This window comes from Saccopteryx bilineata, chromosome 1, assembly GCF_036850765.1.
Source record: "Saccopteryx bilineata isolate mSacBil1 chromosome 1, mSacBil1_pri_phased_curated, whole genome shotgun sequence".
In the NCBI taxonomy this organism is placed as follows: domain Eukaryota; kingdom Metazoa; phylum Chordata; class Mammalia; order Chiroptera; family Emballonuridae; genus Saccopteryx; species Saccopteryx bilineata.
Window position 1 is genome coordinate 155,201,852 of NC_089490.1, and position 23,225 is coordinate 155,225,076.

Consider the following 23,225-nt stretch of genomic DNA (forward strand, 5'->3'; position numbering starts at 1 on the left):
CAGGCATTTGACCACAGAACCAGTAAACACCCAGCTGGAAGGGCCAGAGCTAGGGACACTGACAACCAGAGAGGGTGGTGACCTAGCCAAAGTCACATAGCACCCCAGCTTCCCACTCATAGCACAAATGTGTGCCCCATCAGGCCTTTGCTGGAGATCTGAGAGTCAATCAACCGGTGTTCACAGTGCACACACCAGCATTCTTATCCCTGTTCCCAACAAGGCCATATCTTGCCCTTCAGACCTTCTGGGACAGGGTCTCATCTGAGACCCCAAGGGTCTGCCACCTCCTCAGACATCAAAGCCAAGCTTGTCTCTGCCTTTAGGTCTTCAGGATGCACCGGACCCTCCTCTCAGACTCTCTTTGCACCATATCTCCTTCCTTTAGACCTTCACATCGCATGAGCCTAACCCCTCTGACCCCAGTGTAGGCCACTTCCCCCCTTAGCCCTCCCATTTGCACCCACCTCCCCCTTATAGTGTATGGGCGCCTTTTCCCTCTGACCTTGGAAAGGTCAGCCTCCCCATTCCGACCTAGTATAGGTTGCCTCTTCCTTTGGACCTTGCTTGGGTCTGCCTACTCCATCTTCCGCCTCCTCCCATGGACCTTGCCACAACCCACCAACCCCCCAGAACCTCCCATAAATTCATCTTCCCCTTCAGACCTCTTGTTGGTCTGCCTCCTCCCTTCGACTATGCCTGGACCCACCTACCACATCAGACCTTACATATGCCGCCTCCTCCTTTGGACCTTGCAGCCTTGTGAGAGCCCACCTTCCCCCTTGGACACTGGAGCACTCCATCTCCTCCCAGCTCACCTCTCTCCCGCACGAAGTAGGCCAGGTAGAGGTCAAGCTCCTTGACTGCCACTCCGATGTGGTGCGGCTGCACACAGAGCACTGGGTGGCCGCACTGCGCCGCCTTGACCAGGCGTTCGCCATCGGTGCTCTCCAAGGGGATGCCCTTGAAGAGGATGACCATGACCAAGTCCAGCCGCCACACTTTGTCAGCCTGGCGCAGGCAGTCGATGCGACGCATCTTGCCCTTCTGGTCAGGGTTGGAGAGCACGCAGCCCGGCGCTTTCTTGCCAGTGATGGCCAACACAAAGTCCTCGCGGCACTCAGGCCGGATGTCCTTGCGCAGCTTGGCCAGCAGACGCGAAGCCCACTTCTGCTTCACCTCAGCCTTCTCACCCAGCAGCTCATCCTTCACTGCACGCTCTTCATCCTTGGACATCCGCTTCTCGTGCTTCTTAAAGTACTTGCGCTTCCGCGCCTGCAGGTTGAACCAGGTGTAGGCAAAGGCGCGTACATGAGGCAGCAGCGCCTCAATGAACGGGTGGAACTCATCCTGTGGGTGAGAGAGGAGGAAAATCAGGAGGCGATGGGGACCAGGGACCCATTACCTGGACCAGAAGCCTAGGGCTCAGACCCCCAGGCAAACTCAGTGAGCAGGGCAGTGATGTGGGCAGGGGGCCACTGTAGACCCCTCCACTTCCTGGAGAGAGCTGAAGGAACCCAGCAGGAGTTTGTGGAAGACAGGTGAGAACCCACTGCCCATATGGAGAAACTGAGGTTTGCACTAGGTGGAAAGCCCAGGCCAACGAAGACATTTATGGAAGACTGTCTTGAACCGCAAAACAGGACTAGCTGAGGGTCCCAGGAGGAAACCGGTGGGGAGCCATTGTACAGATGGGAAAACTGAGGTCAAGAGAATGAGGATGTCCTAGATCCATTCTCTGCCTTCTAGCACTGAGGTTTGAAAGTATGATAAAGAGAGCTCTGGCTGCCTGACCTCTGGTGGCACAGTGGATAAAGCATCGACCTGGGAACACTAAAGTCGCTGGTTCGAAACCCTGCACTTGTCTGGTCAAGGCATATATGGGAGTTGATGCTTCCTGCTCCTCCCCCCTTTCTCTCTTCCTCTCTCTCCCCCTCCCTCCTCTCTAAAATGAATAAATAAATTTAAAATTAAAAAGAGAGCTCTGGCTGGGTGGCTTAACCGATTAGAGCACTGTCCTGGTACACCAAGGTTGGGGGTTCAATCCCTGGTCAGGGCACATACAAGAATCAACCAGTGAATGCATAAATAAGTAGAACAATAAAATCTCTTTCTCTAAAATCAATAAGTAAAAAATTTAAATTAAAAACAGTACCATAAAAAACAAGACAGTGAATATTTTAGTTGCCACTACTCTACTCTGCACTGTAAATGCAACAAAGGTGAGATATAAATGATGAGTATAGCACTATTCTAATAAAACTTTATTGACAAGAACAGATGGTTGGCATCATGTCCCTAGGCTATAGTGTGAGCTCTAATGTCGAGAGCAGGGCCAAGCATAGAGTGGTGCCCAATGACTGCAGTCAACCAGGCTTGGAAGATAGTGTTTGGGCTCCTTTCTCAGACTCACTGCTCAGCAGAGAAAGTTGACAGCAGATGGGGGTCCATGGCTGTTTCTATTGGCCCTTGGCACTGATGGAAAAAATGAGAACAAGGGGCTGTTTCTAAAGACCACATGTACAGACAAGACTCTCTGAGGCCCACAGGCCAAGACTATGACCTCTGGATGTCAGGGGCTGATAGAAGGGTGGGGCTCCTACATAGGCCCATTGATGTGACCAGGAAAGCTGAGGCCTGAGACACCAGGTCAGAATACATTAGAGACAGGGGAGCTCAGCCATGGAGGTTCAGAGCTAGAGAGAGGGAAACCTGGGGGCCAGTTCACCTTACCCTGTCCCCCACAGAGCCATTCCACTGAGGCCTGAAATGGCTGAGAAAAAATGAAAAAACTGAGGCCTGGGGAGGCTGAGACTACCCAAACCTGTGACTACAATACCTCCCTCCCATTGCGCCTAATTGGTGCTGCTGGACCCACAATGAGAAAACAGAGGCCCCAAGAGGGGACCCAGTCATGAGGGTCTGGGACTGGACCCACACCCATCTGACTTTCCCCACAAAAGCAGCAGCCCCAGTAGCACCCCTTCGAGAGCCACATGGGAAGCATCTTCCCCTTCTAAGGGGATAGGAGGACTGCATCATTCTCTCCATTTCTTAGCAAGGGAACAGTCTGCAGAACACCCAGGACCTGGTTTCTCAGCCTCAAGGAGTGAGACATTCAAGGAGAAAGGAAGACAAGAAAGACATTGGTCCCACCTCCCCACTCTTGCCTGGACGAGGCTTCTTAAATGGAATGATAGCTCTTCCTGGCTTATGAACTTCACTATCTGCCCAGCTCTCAAAAGGCTGAATTAGCTATTACTATTATTATTGACATAGTTGTTATGATTATTTTGGTTGCTTGCAATCTTTCAGGGGGCAGGAAAAGGCCTAAGGCTTTGCTATACATTTCGTGATGGCAAAACAGGCTCAGAGAGGGGTGGAGACCTGGCCTAGGTCCCATACTCAGGGTCTGTGTGATGCTAAGAACCCAGGACGCCCAGCGCCTGCAAAGGCCATCAGGCCCCTTTCTCAGAACAGCCTGCTCTCCACCAGGATGGGGTCTCAGAGAGAGAGAGAAACAGCTGCTCTGGGCTCTTGGTTTGCTTTCTAGATGGGCACTGCTGGGCTCAGTCCCACCTCTAGACCTGGAGGCTCTTGGCATCCCCCTGACCAGCACACCCTCCCTGCTCTGTTTCATCTCCCTGTGAGCCATCTCTGGCCATGGGGTGCTTGGGGGAGGAGGATGACCTCAGATTTCACCTATTACTGAGGCTCTGAAAATAGCCTCCCGCCCTCACCAGGGGCTTGTGCGCCCAGCTCCCCACTCCAATGTGCCCCGAAGCGTGAGTCACTGGAACAACTGTTGTAGAGACTGGACTTGAGCCCTTTTCTGCTGCCCCCACTGCACTGGCCTGCTGAGGCAAAGGGAAGATTGAGGGGCCCATCTCCTGCCAGTCTCTGTCCAGCCTGAGTTGCCGGTCCTGTGCCTGAATACCACCCAGCCTGCCAGCTCCGGAGATGGGGAGCCACTGGCGCAGAGTCACACAGCCGCCGGTCAGCAGAGCTGGGACCAGAGCCCAGGCCATCTGGCTCGAGAAATGGGTGGTGGGGGTGGGGAATCAATAGAGGCACAGGTCGCTGTCCTGTGGAGGGGATGCCAAGGCAATGGTGTGGATGTTGGGCTGTGGCTGCTACCCAAGTTCTGGTGACTACTGGGGCCCTGATAAGAGGGAGCTGGGAACAGGCAGCTGGAGTGTCAGCTAGCAGGGGCAAGCCACAGTCCCCAGACTCCTCTCCTCTCCTTGACCACCTTCCTCTCAGCACCTCCCCACTTCTGAGCCCCTCTTCCTCAATCCCTTTCTTGGTCTGGGCTCCTCCTTCTGAGCCCCCACACCTTTTCCAGCTCCTTTCTTCTCCTCCCCCACCCCTTCTCTAACCTCTCCACCCCCCAGGGGAAATGTGCCAGGTAGGCAAGCAGGGGTGGGAGCCCACGTCACCAGTGACCCTAACTGGTCCTGGAGGAAGGAAGACAAACAGTCTGTAACTGGGTCATGGACCTGCTGCCCCATCCTCCCTTGTCCTCTCTGGGAGGTCAGGCCAGAGGTAAGGCAGGCCTGTCACTGTCTTTGTCCAACAAGACTTGCAACAACTAAGGCCTCTTCCACAGGCACCTCCCAATGCCCTCACTGGCTGACAGGGCAAAGGAGACAGCCAAGGCAAGCTAGATGCTGAAAATCCTCCCAAACTCCTACACATCCCTCAAAGCCCCATCTCTAGTGTTCTTTACTTCAGGCAACCTTTCCTGCGCTCTTCAGGGTTCCCTCAGACCTAGCTTGGACCACACAAACCGTGGGGTCTGAGTCCAGCTCTTGCTCCTCCTACACCCTAAGTCCCAGAGCTGAGGCCCTCATTGCCAGGCAGACCCCGTGAGGGAATGAGGCTGGGTGTTATCAGCCTCCATTTCACCTTCTGTATGACCCAGGAACAAATAACTGCTCCATTTTGGGCCTCAGTTTCTCATGTTGTACAATGGGCAAAAAGGGACATTGTGATCTGTAGGGGATTAGAGGGTACTTGTCTATTGCCCTGGTAACCAGGGAGGGGAGGGGGTAGAGTAGGATTAGGCATTTCTCAGAAATCCCGCTGGGACTTCAAGGCCAAGGAGGTTAGCAGCTTTGAGACAGGCATCGGGGTCCCAGCCCTTGCTGGGCCCTATGGATTGGACAACTATACACTGGCCTGTGCCCCTCCCTGTGCCTCTCTATATCCCTCCCACCCTGACAGTTCAGGGCAGCAAACCAGCACAAGCACATGGAACTCCAATTCCCACCCCAAAAGTGTTCCAGGAAGGATTCTCTTTTCTTTATTCACTCAATGAACAACAAACATTATTGAGAATCTATCTTATTCACCTCCTAAGTGCTTATCCCAAATTCCTTAGCATCCTTCAAAGCCCTGATTCCAATGTCCCCTTCTCCAGGTTAAGCCCAGGTGTGAAATGGCAAACAGCAGAGCCCATATGCAAACACAGACCCATCTGGCAGTAGTTAGAGTTCCTAACCTAGGGTTGCTCCTGCCTCCAACTCCAGAGCATCATCGCTTATGAACAGCTCTTATCTAATGAGGGAGAGAGTCATTCAGTTGTTCAACAAACATTTACTGAGTACCTACTATGTGCCAGCTCCATGCACAGTGCTGGGGAGCTGCAGTGACTTGGCCTCAGCCCCCACCCAGATCCTGATCTGGGGCAGTGATGTACATTAAACAAGCCAACAAGAATGTAATAAAACACCAGATTGAATAAGTGGTTTGAAGAAATTTAAAGAAGTTTGAGGGGGTCAGAGAATCCCTTGGGTGTTTTTTTTAACTGGAGGTGGTCAGGGAGAGCCTCTCATAGGAGAAGACACTTGAACAAAGACCTGAAAGATGACAATCCAGGGTAGGAGCTTTCCAGGTGGAGAAAACAGCACCAGCACATGCAAAGGTCTGAAGAAAGGACCATGCCTAATGTTTTATGGTAACAGCGAGGAAGTGGGTGAACAAGAGAGAGAGAGTGGAGGGGTGAAGGCAGAGAAGAAATTGAGATTTGCTGTGAAGGGCCTTTTGGGCCACAGGGTAAACAGACTAGACAGTGAAAACTCCCCACCAAATTGACAAGTGAGTATGAGCCCTGGATGTCTGAATTCCCTCTCTGGGAAGAGGGTGGGGACTGAGCAAGAGGGCCATGGTGTTCAAGAGAGACAAAAGGGGCAAGGTTGTGCCTTTTGGAGGCTGAGCATTTATTGTGCTCACTGTCCGGAAGAAAGACTGAGGCACTGAGAATTAAAGCCACTGGCCCAAAGTCACAGAACCAGGAAGGAGTATAGCTAGGACTTCAACCCAAGTCTGTGACTGTGGACCTCATCAGCCCCACTGCTGGGCCCCTTGAGCATGGGGCCTGACACCATCCTTGGGGCCCCCAACAATGTCCACTCTGTGCTCTGTATGTTCTCTCTGAATTCTGTGTGGTTCCTATCCCTCCCTCCATCCTGGGCCACATGTTGACACCAGCTCCTTTTTGGGGAAGCCCATCCCAGCCAAAGTGGCAGCCTGGTCCTGCCTGGTACCTTGTTTCCTGCCCATCCCCTTGCCTAAACTGTAGCCCCTCTAGGGGATGGACTTGAACTTTTTTGTTCATTGCTGTGTCTCCAGGATCCAGATCAGTGATGGGACAATCTCATTCTTTATCTGTTGACCCCATTCACACACCTGTGACAAAGGCTGCTGGTACCCACTTGGTCCAGCCAAACTTGGGAAGACCCTGGACAGGGATGGGCCGGGAGGAAAGGTCAACAGAAAAACCCTCGTGGGGTATCTGCTTTTGTGGGGCAACTGCTATCCACAATTATTTGGTGCCTACTGTATACCAGGCACTGTGTGAAGGGGGAAGAATTGGAGGAAAGCATGATTGTGTTCCCCATTGGGGGACACAGAAGGAGACTCAGTGTCTTCTCTCAACTGGCAGAGTCATCCATCCATTTACTCATCCATCTATCCATTCATGCAATAAATATTTATGAGCACTAACTGTGTGCCAGGCTCTGTGCCTCAGAGGTGTCCTGCTTCCCTGAATCCTTGGGCAGTCTGAGTAGGTGAGGGTTACCAGTCACTTCATGGCACTGGGAGGACACAGAAGCATGGGAGGGCTAGATCACCTGCCCAGAGTCACACAGTTGGAAAAAACTCCATTCTGAGGCTCCTGAACCAGATTTGAATGCAGATCTGAGGCTACCCTCAGTTTCTGCTACCCACTCCCCACCCTTAGGGTACATCTGAGGTGGATGGAGCCAACTCATAGATGAGGTCTCATGAGTGTGCATGGGAGTGTGGGGGTGCCCCTGCACTACTGACGGCAAGTCAACATGGACCCAAGTGCCTGAATGCGGGTAGGGGCTGCATGTGGCAGGAGGCCCCAGGGCTTAGTATTTCACATTTATTGTCATGAGACAGGAAGGGAGGAAAGCTCAGGCAGAGAGACAAAAGAGAGACATAGAGATAGAGGGAGAAAGAGGGAGAAGAGAGACAGACAGAGGGAGGAGGTAGAGAGAGAGATAGAGGGAGAGAAAGACAAAGAGTGACAGAGACACAGACAAGATAGGAGGGAGGGAGAAAGAGGAAGAGGAAGAAGGAGAGAGAGAGAGAGAAGGAGGAAGAGAGAGAGAGAGAGAGAGGGAGGAGGAGCTGAGAGAGGGAGGAAGGGAGTGAAGGAGGGAAGGAGGGAGAGAGAGAGAGAGAGAACGCTGACTAGGCCAGAATTCCAGCTTTGAGATTTACAAGGCTACAAGGCACTGGGCCCTGTGCTGAGGCACCTCTGCCCGGAGGGAAGGAAGGGGGAGAGATACAGAGACAGACATGGAGCAAGGCTGTACCTTTTACAGGATCTAATCAGAGGCCATCAGACCCTGGGTGGGGCACACAGGGAGTGCCCACCTGCCCAGGTATGGCCAACCAACCCGGTGTGAAGTGGCCCAAACCCCCAGTCTCATCAGCCATGCTGTGCTGCAGTGGGCAGGCCTCGGCTGTCTCTGGTCTTGGCCCCTTTCCCAGCCCAAATGTGCTGAGGAAGCCTGACCCCAGCATAGCCCACACCAGGCCTAAAACTCATTGCCTTCTACCTCTCCCCAACCCCCATGAGAAGTGCTTAATGAAGATCAACTGAAATCAAACAAACGTTGGGGTCCTCTCCCAGCCTCAGTCTCCCTGCTGAAGAAATGGCATTGAAAAGAGTACCTCCCTGAGAAGGACTGAGGTGAAGGAATGAAGGAAAAAATGAATGAATGAGGGAGGGGGCCCTGGTGACTGCACTGGCTGTGGCCCTGGGGAATCCTGGGCACTGCAGCCAAGAGGGATTTGGCCCCAAACCCGGAATAACTAACGTGGCGGTGGCCGCATGCAGGAGGGAGGCAGGGAGGGAGGCCCAGAGCGGGGCAAGCGCAGGGAGGCCGGCCTTCCTGCCGGCAGGATTTATGGAAGTAACGGCTGCTCCACACAGTTCCTCTTAAGAGTAAAAGTGAAAAAGTGCTTGAGTCACCACCATTGAAACAAGGACAGGGCTCCCAGAATCCTTCAGGGCCAACCCCCCTCAGGTGGGCAGGGCCAGGGGGCACAGGGTGGTTGGCACCAGAGCTGCCCCCACCCCCACCCTAGGCAAATCTCAGCTCCTAGGAGGATCCGGGTCGGATCAGCTAAAAGGGAGCTATTTTAGGCTGAACTCAGGTTGTAAAATTAGTCAAGTCAAGGGGGGTGATGGAGGCCCAGAGACAGCAATACAGGGAGAGACAGATGAGATGAGAGAGAGACACAAAGAGGGGAAAGAGATGATGAGAAACAGAAATGGAGAGAGAGACAACAGAGACAAAGACAGAGATAGACAGATGGAATGACAAGGAGAATCAGAGAAAGACAGGGAGAAACAGAGGAGAGACAGAGACAGGGAGAGGAGAGATAAAGAGAGAGAAATGGGATGGGTCAGAGAGGGAGACTGAGCCAGAGAGTCAGAGGTCCTGCAAGGGCAGTCAGGGTCCTCCCAGGTCCCCTAGCTGGAGACTTCAGACCCTGCTGAGCCTGCAAAGAGCTGAAGGGATTAAACTGAGGCTGGAGGGGCATGACCTGGAGGGCGGTTAGGGCAACTCCCCTCCAGAGTAGAAGCACGTGGGAGAATAAATAGAGGCAGGGGAGCTCCCTGTGTTTGGGCTACTCCCTCCCCACTCCAGTGGGGAGCGCTCTAGTTCCCTCTGCCTGTTTCAGTCTCATTGTCTCCCTGTTTGCACCCACCAACCTCTGATTTTTGTGATTTCACATTTCTACCCGCCTGGCTAATCCTTGCCCTGCTCCTGGGGAAAGCCAGGCCCAGTGAGTGCCCAAGTTTACGAATACTCTAATGCCAGGGCTCTGGTTCTCCCCGCCACCCCCTCTCTGCAACGTGGATGGAGGCCTGTCTCCCGAGGCTTCGTGATGGGGGAATTCCAGGGCGCAGTGACAACAGGCGGCCTTCCAACCTCCTAGCCTGGAATAGCCTTGCTCTGCCTGCACCCCCCTTCCATTGCTCTAGAGAGTATGCAGGAAGGGCAGAGGGGGCAGAGGCACCCAGCGCCACTCAGGCCACCCACCCGCTAAGGCTGGAGAGAGGGAGGCCCAAGGTCATGCAGCAACTGGACTAGAACCCTGGTTTTTATTGGGGAACTTCAGGATAACTGGGAGACTGGGGTGGGTCAGCGATGACTACTTTGAGAGACTCCCCCCAAAGTTGCTCAGAGTGGGAAACTGAGGCCTAGAGAGGGGCAAGGACTTGCCCAAGGTCGCTCAGGTGATCATGGGTAGGACAAACTTGAGACCCCTTCAGCAGCAGCCCTCACTGTCTGTGCCTGTAGACAGGAGCCCCTCAGTGTGTGCTGAAGGGGGCCAGTAATAAAGATCCTACTGTGAATGAGGGGGACCCCTGGCAGAAACTGACCGTCTCTGGGGGCCCAAGCTGGGCATCAGTGTACTTCCACACAGTGCTCCTCAGGACATGCAGGACCACACTTCAGTTTGGAGGCCATGTTCTCCCTCTCTCCAGAACCTGCCTTAGCCCCATGTCAACTCAGGGGAAACTGAGGCCAGAATGTCAACGGCCTACAGACACACAAGGACACGGTGGGGGAGGGGGCAAAGCTGGAAGGTAAAACCAGCAGAAGCGGGGGTGTTGTCCAAGAGGGAGCTGGGACGTCCCCGGGTGCAGCGTGGGGAAGGGCAGCTCCCTCACCCGGTCATTGCACCAGGGCTCAGCCTGGGAGCGCGGCCAGGGGTGAGAGGCTACGAAGGGGCAGGTGCCGGCGGGCGAGGGCGTGAGCAGCGCCGCAGTGCCCGCCAGACCCCAAAGCGCCGGCCTCCCGGCTACTCCCGACTCCTCCCGGCAGCGGCGGCTCAATAATCCCTAAATCGATGCGGCGAGAACATCGGGATGGTGTGGGGGGCCGGGCTCGGGATTGGAAGGGTAGCGGGAGACCGAGCCGGGACGTCGAACACCCCTCCCCCTACCGTTGGTGCCTCCAAGTTCGCGCGCCCCCTCCCCCTCCACGCACACGTGGGCCAATAATGGGGGAAAAGGCGGCCCAGGCTAGAGTGACGGGGCGCAACCTTGGTTGCGGGGAATACATCAAGAGTGCTGAGGAGCCCAGGGGCTAGCCAGAACCCCCTCAAATCCTCTTAGAGGCAGACCCCTGTCCAGGCACGGGGTTCACGCAGAGCCCAGTATTTGGGGGTGCCCCTCAGACCTTCCCGAGTGGGTGGGGGAGCTCGTCCTGCATCGGGGGCGAACCTGCAGCCAGAGCCTCAAGCCCGGGAGGGGGGAGGTCCTAGGCATCGGAGGGGACTGAAGGAGCCGCGGAGCAGAAGTCCCAGGTGAGTGTCGGGTCTAGGAGGGGGTCCCGAACCAGCCCATCCCCCACTGGCCCCTGGTCCTTGTTCTGGGCATTCCGGCCGGGACGGCCAGAGGGACGCGTGCCTTTTTCGTCCCGCCTCCTCAGGCTTCCAAACTCCGGGGCTGGCATGCGGGGGACGCGGGGCCGAGGCGCGGGCGGCGCGGGCGGCAGGGGGGCGTACCTGGGTCAGGCAGAGCGGGGACGAATACATCCCGGGCGCGGCGGGAGGCGCAGGGCCGGCCGGAGCGGGCGCGCTGAACTTACTGAGTCATTTTTCCAACCCCCCCCCCCCCCCACCGCGGCCGCTGCCGGCGCGCGCTCCTCGCCGCCTCCTCCCTCGGTCTCCCTCCCTCTTCCCTCCCGCTCTCTCCCTCCCTCTCTCCTGCGTCTTTCTCTCCCTTTCTCTTCTTTTCCTGCCCCCCACCTTCTCTCCCTGTCCCCTCCTCCGTCTCTGTATCTCTGTCTCTCCTCCCTCTGGCACTGGCAACCTCCCCCCTCTCCCCCAATTTCTCTCTCCTCCCACTGCTCAACATCCAACTTTGAAAGAAACGAGGGAAAAAAAGAGCGCGAACAAGGAAGGAGAGCCTCTCCCCTTATGCCTCATGAACCCCATTATTGCTATTATTACGAATTTCTAGCGGCTTGGCTCCGGACACAGGACGGGGGACGGGGACCCGTGGCCGTACTCAATGAGACCGCAGAGGGTCCCCCAGGACCGCCTGCCCAAGTCAAGTGGGGTGGGGGAGCTGGGCTGTTGCTGGACATTTGGGGACCGAACGTGAATTTTTAAGATCCCCCCTCAACCCGCCTGGAGCTGGCCGGGAAGTTGGAGAAACGAGCCGGGGGTGGGGGTGGGGGGTGGAGAATGAAGCAGTGACGTGTGCAGAGGCCTCGCTTTCCTCTTAAAGATGTACTTCCCGGGGTGTATAGACGGGGTCCCCTGCACCACCTCCCCCTGGTCCCTGTGTAGACAGACAGGGGCTTCAGTGCAGCTCCTCCCCCCCGACAGAAGGGCTTAGCTACCACTGAGACCCCACTGGCAAGAGGAGCGGTGGCTAACCCAGGAGCCTCCAGGAATCTATTCTTTCCACCTTCGCCAGAACCAAAGGGGAACTGGGGAGGAGGGAGGCCAAAGCCACCCCCCTATTCTCCCCAGTACCCCAGAAGTAAGATGTACAAACAGAACTTCAGGCTGGCCACATAAATCCTTACAGCCTCTTCTGGGGTATGCACTGATTTCCACATACCCCAACCATGTGCCCATTTCACAGATCTGGAAACTGAGGCACAGTGAATGGCTTGGAGCCAGGCCATCTGGCCCAGTAGCCCACATTCTTCAAGGTCCATTGTTCTCTAAGCACAGAACTGCCCTCCCCCATCTTGAGCTCCCAGGGTGTCTGGTGACCTTGGCCCCAACTCCTGACCTCAACTCTCCCACTCCTGGATTCACTCCCTGCATCCTCCCAATCTGTCTCAGAGGCTGCCTAAACTCTCCTTCCCACCTTGAAGACTAGGGTGGCTTGGATCCTCGCTTGTATCCCTTGGTGTCTTGCTCTATAAAGTGGCCCACCCTATAAGGTTAGTTGACATAAGGATGTTACTTAGTAGAGCCTTGACTTCCTATCAAATGTGCAAGGAGACATTGTTTAAAAGTTTGGCCATTTTGACTAGTCTCTCTGAACATCTTGAGGCCAATGACACACTGTTACCAATTTGGGGCAGCTATCCCATGCCCAGGGGCATGAAGTATGTCAACAACCCTGATATTTCCCTGTATTACTGGAGAGAAAACCGAGTCCCACAGAAGAGAGGCCACTTGTCCAGGTCCCCACTGCTGGATGAAGAGGAAGCAGGATTCATACGAAGCACATATTCCCTGGTCACCCTGTGCTCCTCACTGCGTGTGGCTGACAGTTATTCAAACAGTGCTTAGCACATCCTGAGCACTTCACAAATGTTAAAAAAGAAACCCATTGTGCAGCTGTGGTGGGCATTTCAAACTCCAAGAGGAAATAGGGAAAGCAGGTGTCTAGGAGCCCAAACATCAACATAACACAAAACAATATTTTATTATTTTTAAAACTCTAGGAACACGTAGATGACCAAATCCCCAATTCACAGACATCTAAAAATTAAAGTGGATTTCTCCTCAGACTGCCACCCCATCTCTGCCCTGCCTGCAACCTTCACATAGCAGTTGAGGTTCCTTTCCAAGGAAAAGTTTCAGGAGCACAGACTGCTCTCTTGGAACCTCAATTTCCATATCTATGAAATGGCAACATTAGGATGCATCTTGGAAGGTTGGGAAGATTGGAGTCTTTGAGATAATGTGTGTGAGAACTGTGTTAATATTAGTTGTGGTAGACAGTAGAACCTTCTGCAAATTCACTAATAGCAACTACCAGCATATATGTGTGTATATGTTGGCCAAAGTAGGTTTACAGTTATAATACAGGAATACATACATAAGAATAAAGTGTTTCACTACTCACAAGTGTAAACCTACTCTTGCCACCCTTTTTTTATATATATATCCCACAGTTCAGGAAGGAGAGGCCCCTTCAGTGCACTTAGCAGGTCCACAGCAGGCCAGTTATGTTGCATGTTGCAGGGTTACAGCCTGAATCTGCATCTCCAGCCAGCAGCTGTGCCTCAGTTTCCCCCTCTGTGAAATGAGGTGATCAATGATAGTTCCTAACCCCTGGGTTGTGGTTAAATCAGTGAGAGCTTGGACTGGAGTTAGCGCAGTGCCTTCACATAGTGGTTTCTTAACAAAGCAACTGGTGGATTTGGATCTGTGTGTGGATTGGGGGGAATGCATGATTTAGTTCCTGGCATTTTAGAGGACAATTTAGCTCACTTGTTAAAAAATTAAAATGCGCTCTCTCTAGAAATTGCTCTTAGGCTTCTCTGTAACTGTTCCAGATACAGGTGCACAGTAGTGTTGATAGCAACCATATAATACTAATGCCAATAATTTGGAGCCAGCCACATGTGAATGTCCGTGGGAGGCTAGTTCAACACTGCCAATGTGGGCACAGGCTGGAATATTATACAGCTCCATAGAAGAACAGGGGCTTCCACATAGAGACCTCTCCAAGAGACATGCTGGGGAAAGTAATGTCTGGACCAGATTCCTCCTCCCACTACATGCCAGGAATACCCCCAGTCATGACAACCACAAATGTCCCCAAACATTGCCCAGTGACCCTGAGGGCAGAACCACCCCTCATTGAGAATCTCTGCTATAATAGACTCAGCCAAAAGACTCAAGATCTCATTTGAGATTTTTTTAAAAAGAATATACATGTATCCTTTATAAGAATATACATGTGTCGTTTACAAAAATGTATATCTGTTTCACCTGAAATTGCTAAAACAAAGCTGGATGAAGACAGGGCCTCCCTGGATAGAAGTCTCACTGGGATAAGGAAAATGAGAGAGGCTCCATTTTTTACTTTGTACTCTCCTTAGATATTTATGAATGACTTGTGTAATTAAAAAGTAAACTTTGATAAAGTGAGTGGCATTCACAAAGTATCTCATAGTTGCCACACCCGCAAAACAGAAGACACAGCATGGGGTCAGGCCTCTTGAATGGTTTGTCCTGACCTGCCAATCCTCCCTGGCCTTCAAGGGGGAAGTGCTGTGCATTTCCATTTTACAGATGAGAAACTGAGGCTCTAAAAGGGGACATTCAGATCCTCAGCCAGGAGCAGTGAAGATGTAGTATGACAGTAGGGCTGACACAATCACAAAGACACACAATATACCACAAAGGGTCACAGATTCACACAGACACACAAACATGCCACACAGACATAGATTTTCAGACTCAGATACAGGCATACAGATCCAATAAGATACACAGACACAGTCACACATGGACACATAAACAGTAACACAGCTCAGACATTCACATGAAGACAGACCCACAAAGGTATACACACAGACCCATATATAATATATGCACACACATACAGACCAACACATACACAGACCCATACAAGTGCACACACAACCCCAAGCATAACACACTTACACTTACCCATAATTATACACTCACACTCAAATATGATACATGTTACAAGTACACACAGCCACAACAGTATCCTGTATTCATAGCCAGGCACATGCATGCACTTGCATGCAATGACACATAGCACACCACATCCCTGTTCCTCCCTCCTGGTGGTCCCCACCAACTCCCCCACATCTGAGACCTTCCCTCTCCCACAAATGCAGGTGCCTGTCTGTGAGTGTATGTGCATTTGTAACTGTGTGTCAGTGTGGGTCCCAGTGGTTATGTGTGTACCTCTGTGGGTGCACAAACTTATGTACACGTGTAACTGTGACGGGGCGCCTCTTGAGGGTGTGTCATGGGTGTATGCTTGTGAAGGTGATAATGAATGTGTCCCCCTGGGCACCTGAAGACAAGTGGGGATGTTGAGTGTGATGTAGGGCAGACCAGGTATGTGTCACTTCACAGGAGTGTGCTGGGAGAAGGCTGTGTCCTAGTGCGAGCAGCTGGTGTAGGGAAGGGCGAGTATGCAGTAGAAGAGCCTGAGTGTGGAGAGCTGATGGGAGCATGTGACCCTGAGTGCTGTGTGTATGCATCCCTGTGTCAAGCAAGGTACACTCCTTTTCATTCTCATTCCCAAACAGCCCTTCCAAAATGGGATGCAGGTTTAAAGTAAAAAGCAGAAACTTGGCCTGGCCTTTGGGCTTTGATATTTAGAAAATTATATTGAGGACCTGGGGACTCCCCTGGAAGGTAGAAAACAACACTTTGGACCCCCAACCCAGGGCCTGGTCTGGGGGAAGTGCTGGGAAATGGGACTGGGGGGATGCCCCCAGCCTGAGGGGTGAGGGGGTCGCACTGGCCACACCCTTGGGGCCCCGCACTAACCCCTGTGCTACTATAACCAACCCTGTTTCAGGACCTCCACCGCAGTAGAGGTGGTAACCCCCACCACAGTCCCCCTCGCAGTCCCTGGTGGGAAACATCATTGCCACCCAGTAATTGCATCCCAGCACCATCTCAAGCTTGAACCCGAAGCTGGGACCACTTGGGTCCAAGCCCACTGGAGACCTCGAAGGAAGGGGGAATTAGAGGGGATAGAGTGGAGGTGAGATGAGGGGACAGGGTTTTGACCAGGTATAGAAAGCACCCGCCCTCCACTGAACAGCCCCATGGCAGGGAAAAGAGAACTGGAAGGGCAGGAAGGAGAGTGTAGACCCATCCCCAAGGTAGACACTCAGCAGCAGTCACCTGCACACAGAGACACCCAACTGTCCCCTACAATACAGGCACACGACACTGTTCCCAACTCACTGCTAACCTCCTGTCACACACACAGGGAGACCCCACACAGTCCACCAGGGACATCACACTCCCGAAGACACACTGGCACCCACACAGCTTCACAGCACCATTCCACAGGGACACACGGCAGTCTCCCAGTTACCCAAACATACGCACACTGTCCCAGAGCTGCACAATGTTCAACACACGCAAGCAACACAACACACCCAGCCACGTGGATGCGCAGACACATAAAGAAGAGGACCCGACGCATCGGGACCAATGGACTTATGGACAGGGACGCACCACCTAACTACACAGACCCGTGAACGCATCCCCGGATTCCCGTGCTGCCTCGTTTGGAAGCACTGGAGCCCCCAAACGCACCACTCGAATGCGGATGCCACCAACACCCGCGGACCAGACACCAGAAACCTCAAGTGCAGGCACCGACGCTCGCCGGCCTGAGGCGCTCGGGACCGAAACCTGGTGACCCCTCCCGATTGAGACTCGGAGTGCGCTGCGGCGGGGCCGGGGTCGGCCTGTGGGCGGGGCTCAGGCGGCGTGAGGGCAGGCCCCGGGGCTGCCCCTGCGTGGCGCCAAGCGCGGTCGCCCGCCCGGCTCCAAGTTCAAGGCGCCCGGCGGCGACCGTGGCGCGCTCTCCGCCCCTCTCCGCAGCGGCCATTTTCCGCTAGCTGGCTCGCAGCGCTCGCCCTAGCCCAGGAACCCCTGGGGGCCGCCGCGACCCCCGCCCCGCCTGGCGACCCCTACCCGGCCGCGCTTCCCTAAGAGCTGCGCACTCTGGGGTCGTGCGCCCCGAGCCGCACCCTCTTGCCTTGCCGGACAGGGGGCGGGGGCTTGGCTTGATTGGGGGGGACCTTTTCTTGGGAGCCCCGCCCTCCCCGCCAATTTCACGGCGCCCGCGAGGGGCCCCCCACTTAGGATCCCCTGCTGCGCCCTGTGCGCCAGCTCCGCCCCCAGCCGCGAGGGGGGGCATCGGCGGGCGGGGGTCCTGCGGCGGTGGGCGGGATGGGGTCCTTTCTGGGGCGGCACCCCCCAGACCTGGCAACTTTCTCCCGGAGCCCACGCACCACCCCAAAAACTCCCCGAGCGAAAACGAAAGTGGGGGTGGCGACGTACCATGGCGCTGCTGCGAGGAGGCGAGGCCCGCGCCGGAGCGAGCGCGCTCGGTCCCCGGCGAGGGGGGGCCGGAGGCGGGGGGAGGAGGCGGCGAGGGAGGGCGCGCGGGGGAGGGAGCGAGCGAGGGAGGGGGTGCGCCGTGCCCGCCCCCCGGGTCCGCAGGACCCTCCCCTCGGCCCGCCTCCCCCGTCTCCGCGCGCCGCCGGCTCCTCAGGCTGCTGGGCTCCCGGGCCCCGGCTGCGGCAGCTCCATCCCTGGCCCGGCCCGCGCCAAGGGAGGCCGGGCGAGGGGCCGCGATCACGGCTCGTGGAGCCCGGGACGAGCTCGCGGCGGACCGAGTGGATCCACCTTCTCCGCGGCGCGCGCGCGCTCACACACGCGCACACACACACACACACACCACACACCCGCAGACGACTGGGGACACTTGCGGCCTGGGCCTCCTCGGCTCCGACTCGGTCACTACTCACACCGACGCGCGCAGACCTGTACACTGGGCGCTTGCAACGTGTTACAGACAGCCTACGGGTGTCACCTAGGCACACGGGGACCCACGCACACAGTCGATAAGGTATCTAGGATGCACACCTCTTACAGGATGCCACCAACACAGACTCACACTGACAGGCTGCGACTGTCACCCAGACAGACACACGGGGGCCCACATGCTCACAGCCTTTGGGGTGTCACCTAGATACCCAGAACCTAACACGGACTCAGCCTGCAGGGTGTCACATCAACACAGAGGTTGACAATCATAGAAAGACACTCCATACCTGTGGGCCCACACACGGGTCCCCAAGACCCCTCCTCTAGGCCACCGCGCCAGCCACCCTGCCCCGTGAGTGCAGGTGTCCTGGATACACAGTCACAAACGCGTAGCGGGGAGAAGGGACAGATGGGGACACAGAGACTTGGACACCGAGGGCGACAGACCTGAGGGGGTGGGGGTCCCCTGGCTGTCATGCAGGGGCTTCAGGCGGGGCGGTAGACGGGGAGCGCTCACGGGGGCTCCATAGGTGGAGGGGGGATACCGCGCCCCTTCCCTGGGGTTAGGATTAATGGCGAAGTTCCAGCAGCGGGAGGAAGGGACGGGCGGAGGAGGGTCAGTGCCCCGCCCCTGCCGCTTAGGCTGCTGCGGGCTGGGACGCAGTGCCGCAGTGTACCCCCCCAAGCGCTCTCCCGCAGTCCCCCCTCCTCAGGCAGCCGCAGAGTAGGCGCCGCCCCTTTCCCCCCTCCCGACTCTGCGTCTAGCGCTGCTGGGGGAAAATGGGAGGTGGGCTTTACTGAGCCTAGTGGGGTGGAGAAGATTCTGTATAGTACTTATGTCTGGGTTTCCCTCTCCTGCGACCACAGTTCCCTCCAGGAATTCAGGGACCCCTTTGGGGAAGTGGTTCCCAGCTCCCCCATGGAGGACGTCAGGATTCACGGTGGGGGTAGGTAGCACTCTAAGAGAAGAAAATCTGACCCTGGACCGCCCTTCTGGAGCCATGGCTGACTCTGGGGGCTTCTGGAAGTTGATTCTGTGGTTCTGTGTGCGATGCTGGCTCCCCTCAGGGACTGGGAAATCTCAGACAAATAGTGCTGACAACAGCCCTACCAACATAGTAGATGCTCAATTAAGTATTGGCTCTGGGTAACCAATCTCAACAATCCAGGGGCATTCACTCTAGGACGCAGAGGTTTTCTGTTTCATCTGCACATTCTTCTGCCCATTTTTCAGAAGAGAATAGTGAGGCACAGAGAGGGAAACTCATTTAAGTCCAGGTCTAGCAGCATGTCAGAAGCCCAAGACACCTAATCATAACGCCTTCTTTAGGGTCCTCCGCTGGTGGGAGTGGAGGAGGTTCTGGAGGCGGCCTCCCCCCTCCCAAACTCAAAGTCAAAGGAAGCAGTGTGGGTATTTTACTCTAGCTCTGGCGAAGGAAGGGTTAGGGAGATAGAGACCCCTTCTCTCAATGCACCTCTAATCTGCCTCTGTTCATCTCCAGCAGGAATCATCTGTCCCACCCCTGCCTCAGGGAATTAGGTACCAAGGAAGAGAGGAGGGGAGGGGAGGGGAGGGAAAGTTTGATAGCAGCTAGACAGGGATTGAGGTCCAAAGGGCACTAAGTGGAGATGCAGAAGCAGTCCTGCACCCATCATTTTCCCTAGGAGGCCACCTCTAGGCCTGCAGGCATCCTGTTAAGCACTTTACACAAGTCTACTAATTCACCTCTTACATCCCTATGTGGTGGGTGCTGTTATCTCTGTCCCCATTTCACAAATGAGGAAAGTATGTTCAGAGAGGTTAGACACTTGACCAAGGTCACCTCGTAAGCGACGATGGACTGGAAGATGCTTTCCTGACAGTGGATCTCCTAATTTTAGCTTCATTTGTGATCTGAATAGACTGAGCATTTCCCAAATCATCAAATCCTGCTTTCTTTTTGCTTAACAGTCCCTCCTGCCATTTTAGTACGAGCAGCAAGAAGAAACCAGGAAATCCTCCTCTGCTAAATATCCAAGTTCATCACTTACTTATAAGTTTTGCTTCCCATATAACTGTGGAACACAACTCAGTTAAATTTCTGCCCCTCTAGAATAAGGATCCCATTTCCTCCAGATGTGTTGGCCTGCAGTCATTCCATTCTAGGAAATTCCCCAAAGACAAACTGATTAGCAGACATATAAAAAAATCTCCGGCTTTACAGAGACCAAAGAAATGATAACAAAAAATAAGAACATTAAAATCGGCAGCGATTTTTAAAATTAATAAAATCCAGTGCTGGTGAGATGTAGTGAAACAAGCATTTTCATAAATTGCTTGGAGTGAATGTACATATGGATTAGAAAAGCAGTTTGGCAAGTATGGCAGAGGCCTAAGACAAGTTCAGATCAAATGGTCCAACTTCTAGGAGTCTATCCTGAACTTGGGAAAAGGTATATATGCTCTTATTTTAATTAATTAATTAATTTTGTTTTTTTCTGAAGCTGGAAACGGGGAGAGACAGTCAGACTCCCGCATGCGCCCGACCGGGATCCACCCGGCACGCCCACCAGGGGGCGATGCTCTGCCCCTCCGGGGCGTCGCTCTGCCACGACCAGAGCCACTCTAGCGCCTGGGGCAGAGGCCAAGGAGCCATCCCCAGCGCCCGGGCCATCTTTGCTCCAATGGAGCCTTGGCTGCGGGAGGGGAAGAGAGAGAGAGGAAGGAGGGGGTGGGGGTGGAGAAGCAAATGGGCACTTCTCCTATGTGCCCTGGCCGGGAATCGAACCCGGGTCCCCCGCACGCCAGGCCGATGCTCTGCCGCTGAGCCAACCGGCCAGGGCCAGTATATACACTCTTAAATACCTCCATTGCCATATACTTGTGAAAATTGCTATAAATCAAAGTTTCTCACCTTTTTTTTATTATCACTCCCCCAGAGCAGTTTTAGATACTTTTCCACCACTCATGAACATTTAATGCTATAAAAGTATTGCATATTAGTTTACATACTGTATGTATATCTGTGTTTCATACATTAAAAGAGCAAGATTTTTTTCACTCCGCAAGAACAAATGTTTGCCCAGTTAAAATTCATGCAATGAATTATAGCCTTCTGATGGAATATGATAGAATTCTTTAAAAAGAGTAAAGTTCTGCCTGACCAGGTGGTGGCGCAGTGGATAGAGCATTGGACTGGGATGTGGAGGACCCAGGTTCGAGACCCCGAGGTTGCCAGCTTGAGCGCGGGCTCATCTGGCTTGAGCAAAAGGCTCACCAGCTTGGACCCAAGGTCGCTGGCTTGAACAAGGGGTTACTCGGTCTGCTGAAGGCCCACGGTCAAGGCACATATGAGAAAGCAATCAATTAACAACTAAGGTGTTGCAACGGGAAACTGATGATTGATGCTTCTCATCTCTCTCCATTCCTTTCTGTCTGTCCCTATCTGTCCCTCTCTCTGACTCTCTCTGTCCCTGTAAAAAAAAGAAAATAAAGAAAAAAAATAGAAAGAGTAAAGTTCCAATAAGAAAAAGACAATTACTTAAGAAGAAAACGTGCAAAAAGCATGAACAGGCATATTGAGAACAATGAAACATGGGTGGCCAACAAGTACATGGAGAAATGTCCATCTCTTTAGGGGTCATGCAAATGCATGACAAGGCCACAATGAGGCCCCATCTTACACCTGTATCACCTGTATCATTGCCCCAAATATAAAATGTCCAACATTACCAAATGTCGGAGAGGCGGTAAATACACAGAATGCTTTCACATTGCAACCACTTTGAAAGACAGACTAACATTAATCACAACACTGAACATTCCTGTGTCACATAACATAGCCTTTCCTTTCCCAGATACATAGTCACAAGAAACCCTTGCTTATCAACCAGTGTCAGCCCAATAAATTCAATAAAAATAAAAAAAGAGAAATCCTTGCTTGTTGCCTTATGAAACATCCGAGAATGTCCATCACTGTACTGTGAAGAAGACCCCAAACCTAGAAACAACCCAAATGCCCATCCTTGAGAGAATGGAGAAGTGCTTTGTGGGAAACTCGCCCAAGGGTTTATTAACCAGCAGCCACAGTGGTGTTCTCAGCTACAGGCAAACAGTATTGATGGATTTAGCAACATAACATGGAGTGGAACAAGAAGCTATAAATATTTCACACAGCATGATGCCCTCTTTATGAAGTTACAGTAACTAAAGTGAAACAACATTTTTGGGGAAATACAAATTGGACATACAATTATTTTCAAGAAAGGAAAAGATAAATTTCAGTTTCAGAAGTATGGTTAACTTTGGGAAGAGAATCCCAGAGAGCAGGATGGAGGAAAAGTATTTTAGGGTGTGGGCTATTGCTAAAGTTCAGTTTTCCTGGTGATGTTGAGTTTTGGGGTATTTATTTTATTAGCAAACTTTTACATTTACTAATAAGTGAAACAATGATGAAAGTAAGTTGTGAATCAGACAAGAGATTACACTCATTCCAACATCTAAAGCCTAAATACATAACTAAATCATTAACTCAAAATTAGAATGTGCCAAGAATAGAGTGTCAGTTCCATTAGGGGTATGGTGGGGAGAATCTTTCTTGTTCACAGCTCTCCTGGACACTGAAAACAATGTGTGGTACATAGTAGATTAGATGCTCAATAAATATTTGTGGAATCAATAAAAGTCTCAGAGGAACCAAAGGCTTTGTAAATCTGATTTTAAAAGAATCATATATGTGTGTATATCTATATATTAAATATACATATAAAATGTATTATATAAAATGTATATCTATTAAATATGTATTGTGATACATATAATATGTACACATAGAAAATGTATTATGAATTATTAAATATATATTATGTTATACATGATATATAAAATGTATGTATGTCAGATATGCCACATGTATATTTTATATACATATATAATTATATAGTATATAGTATAATATATGTGCTATATAATATATGTATACATTAAGTATATAAAATATGTAAATATACATATTTAATTTTTTTTAATTTTTCTAATTTTTTTTTTCTTTCTGAAGTTGGAAACAGGGAGGCAGTCAGACTCCTGCATGCGTCCGACCGGGATCCATCCGGCATGCCCACCAGGGGGCGATGCTCTGCCCATCTGGGGCATCGTTCTGTTGCAACTAGAGCCATTCTAGCACCTCAGGCAGAGGCTATGGAGCCATCCTCAGCGCCCGGGCCAACTTTGCTCCAATGGAGCCTGGGCTGCAGGAGGGGAAGAGAGAGACAGAGAGGAAGGAAAGGGGCAGGGGTGGAGAAGCAGATGGGCACTTCTCCTGTGTGCCCTGACCGGGAATCGAACCTGCACGCCAGGCCGACGCTCTACCACTGAGCCAACCGGCCAGGGTAAATATACATATTTAAAAGAATCATACATACATACACAC

The 23,225-nt window shown here is 52.9% G+C and overlaps 1 protein-coding gene across 4 annotated transcripts in view; it reads right to left on the bottom strand.

Moving 5' to 3' along the window:
* Nucleotides 1-17,716, bottom strand: part of NFIC (nuclear factor I C) — a 75,787-nt gene extending 58,071 nt beyond the window's left edge. For 3 of the 4 annotated variants that reach the window (XM_066276733.1, XM_066276729.1, XM_066276724.1), the window contains exons 1-2: nucleotides 11,065-11,223; nucleotides 819-1,350 (exon numbers count right to left, since the gene is read on the bottom strand). In XM_066276733.1, the coding sequence (XP_066132830.1) occupies nucleotides 819-1,350; nucleotides 11,065-11,094 (562 nt within the window). In that variant the 5' untranslated portion in view covers nucleotides 11,095-11,223. Of the gene's footprint in view, nucleotides 1-818; nucleotides 1,351-11,064; nucleotides 11,224-17,328 lie in introns of those variants that run through there. The other variant, XM_066276727.1, reaches the window with a different exon arrangement.
* Between the last annotated feature and the right edge of the window lie 5,509 nt (nucleotides 17,717-23,225).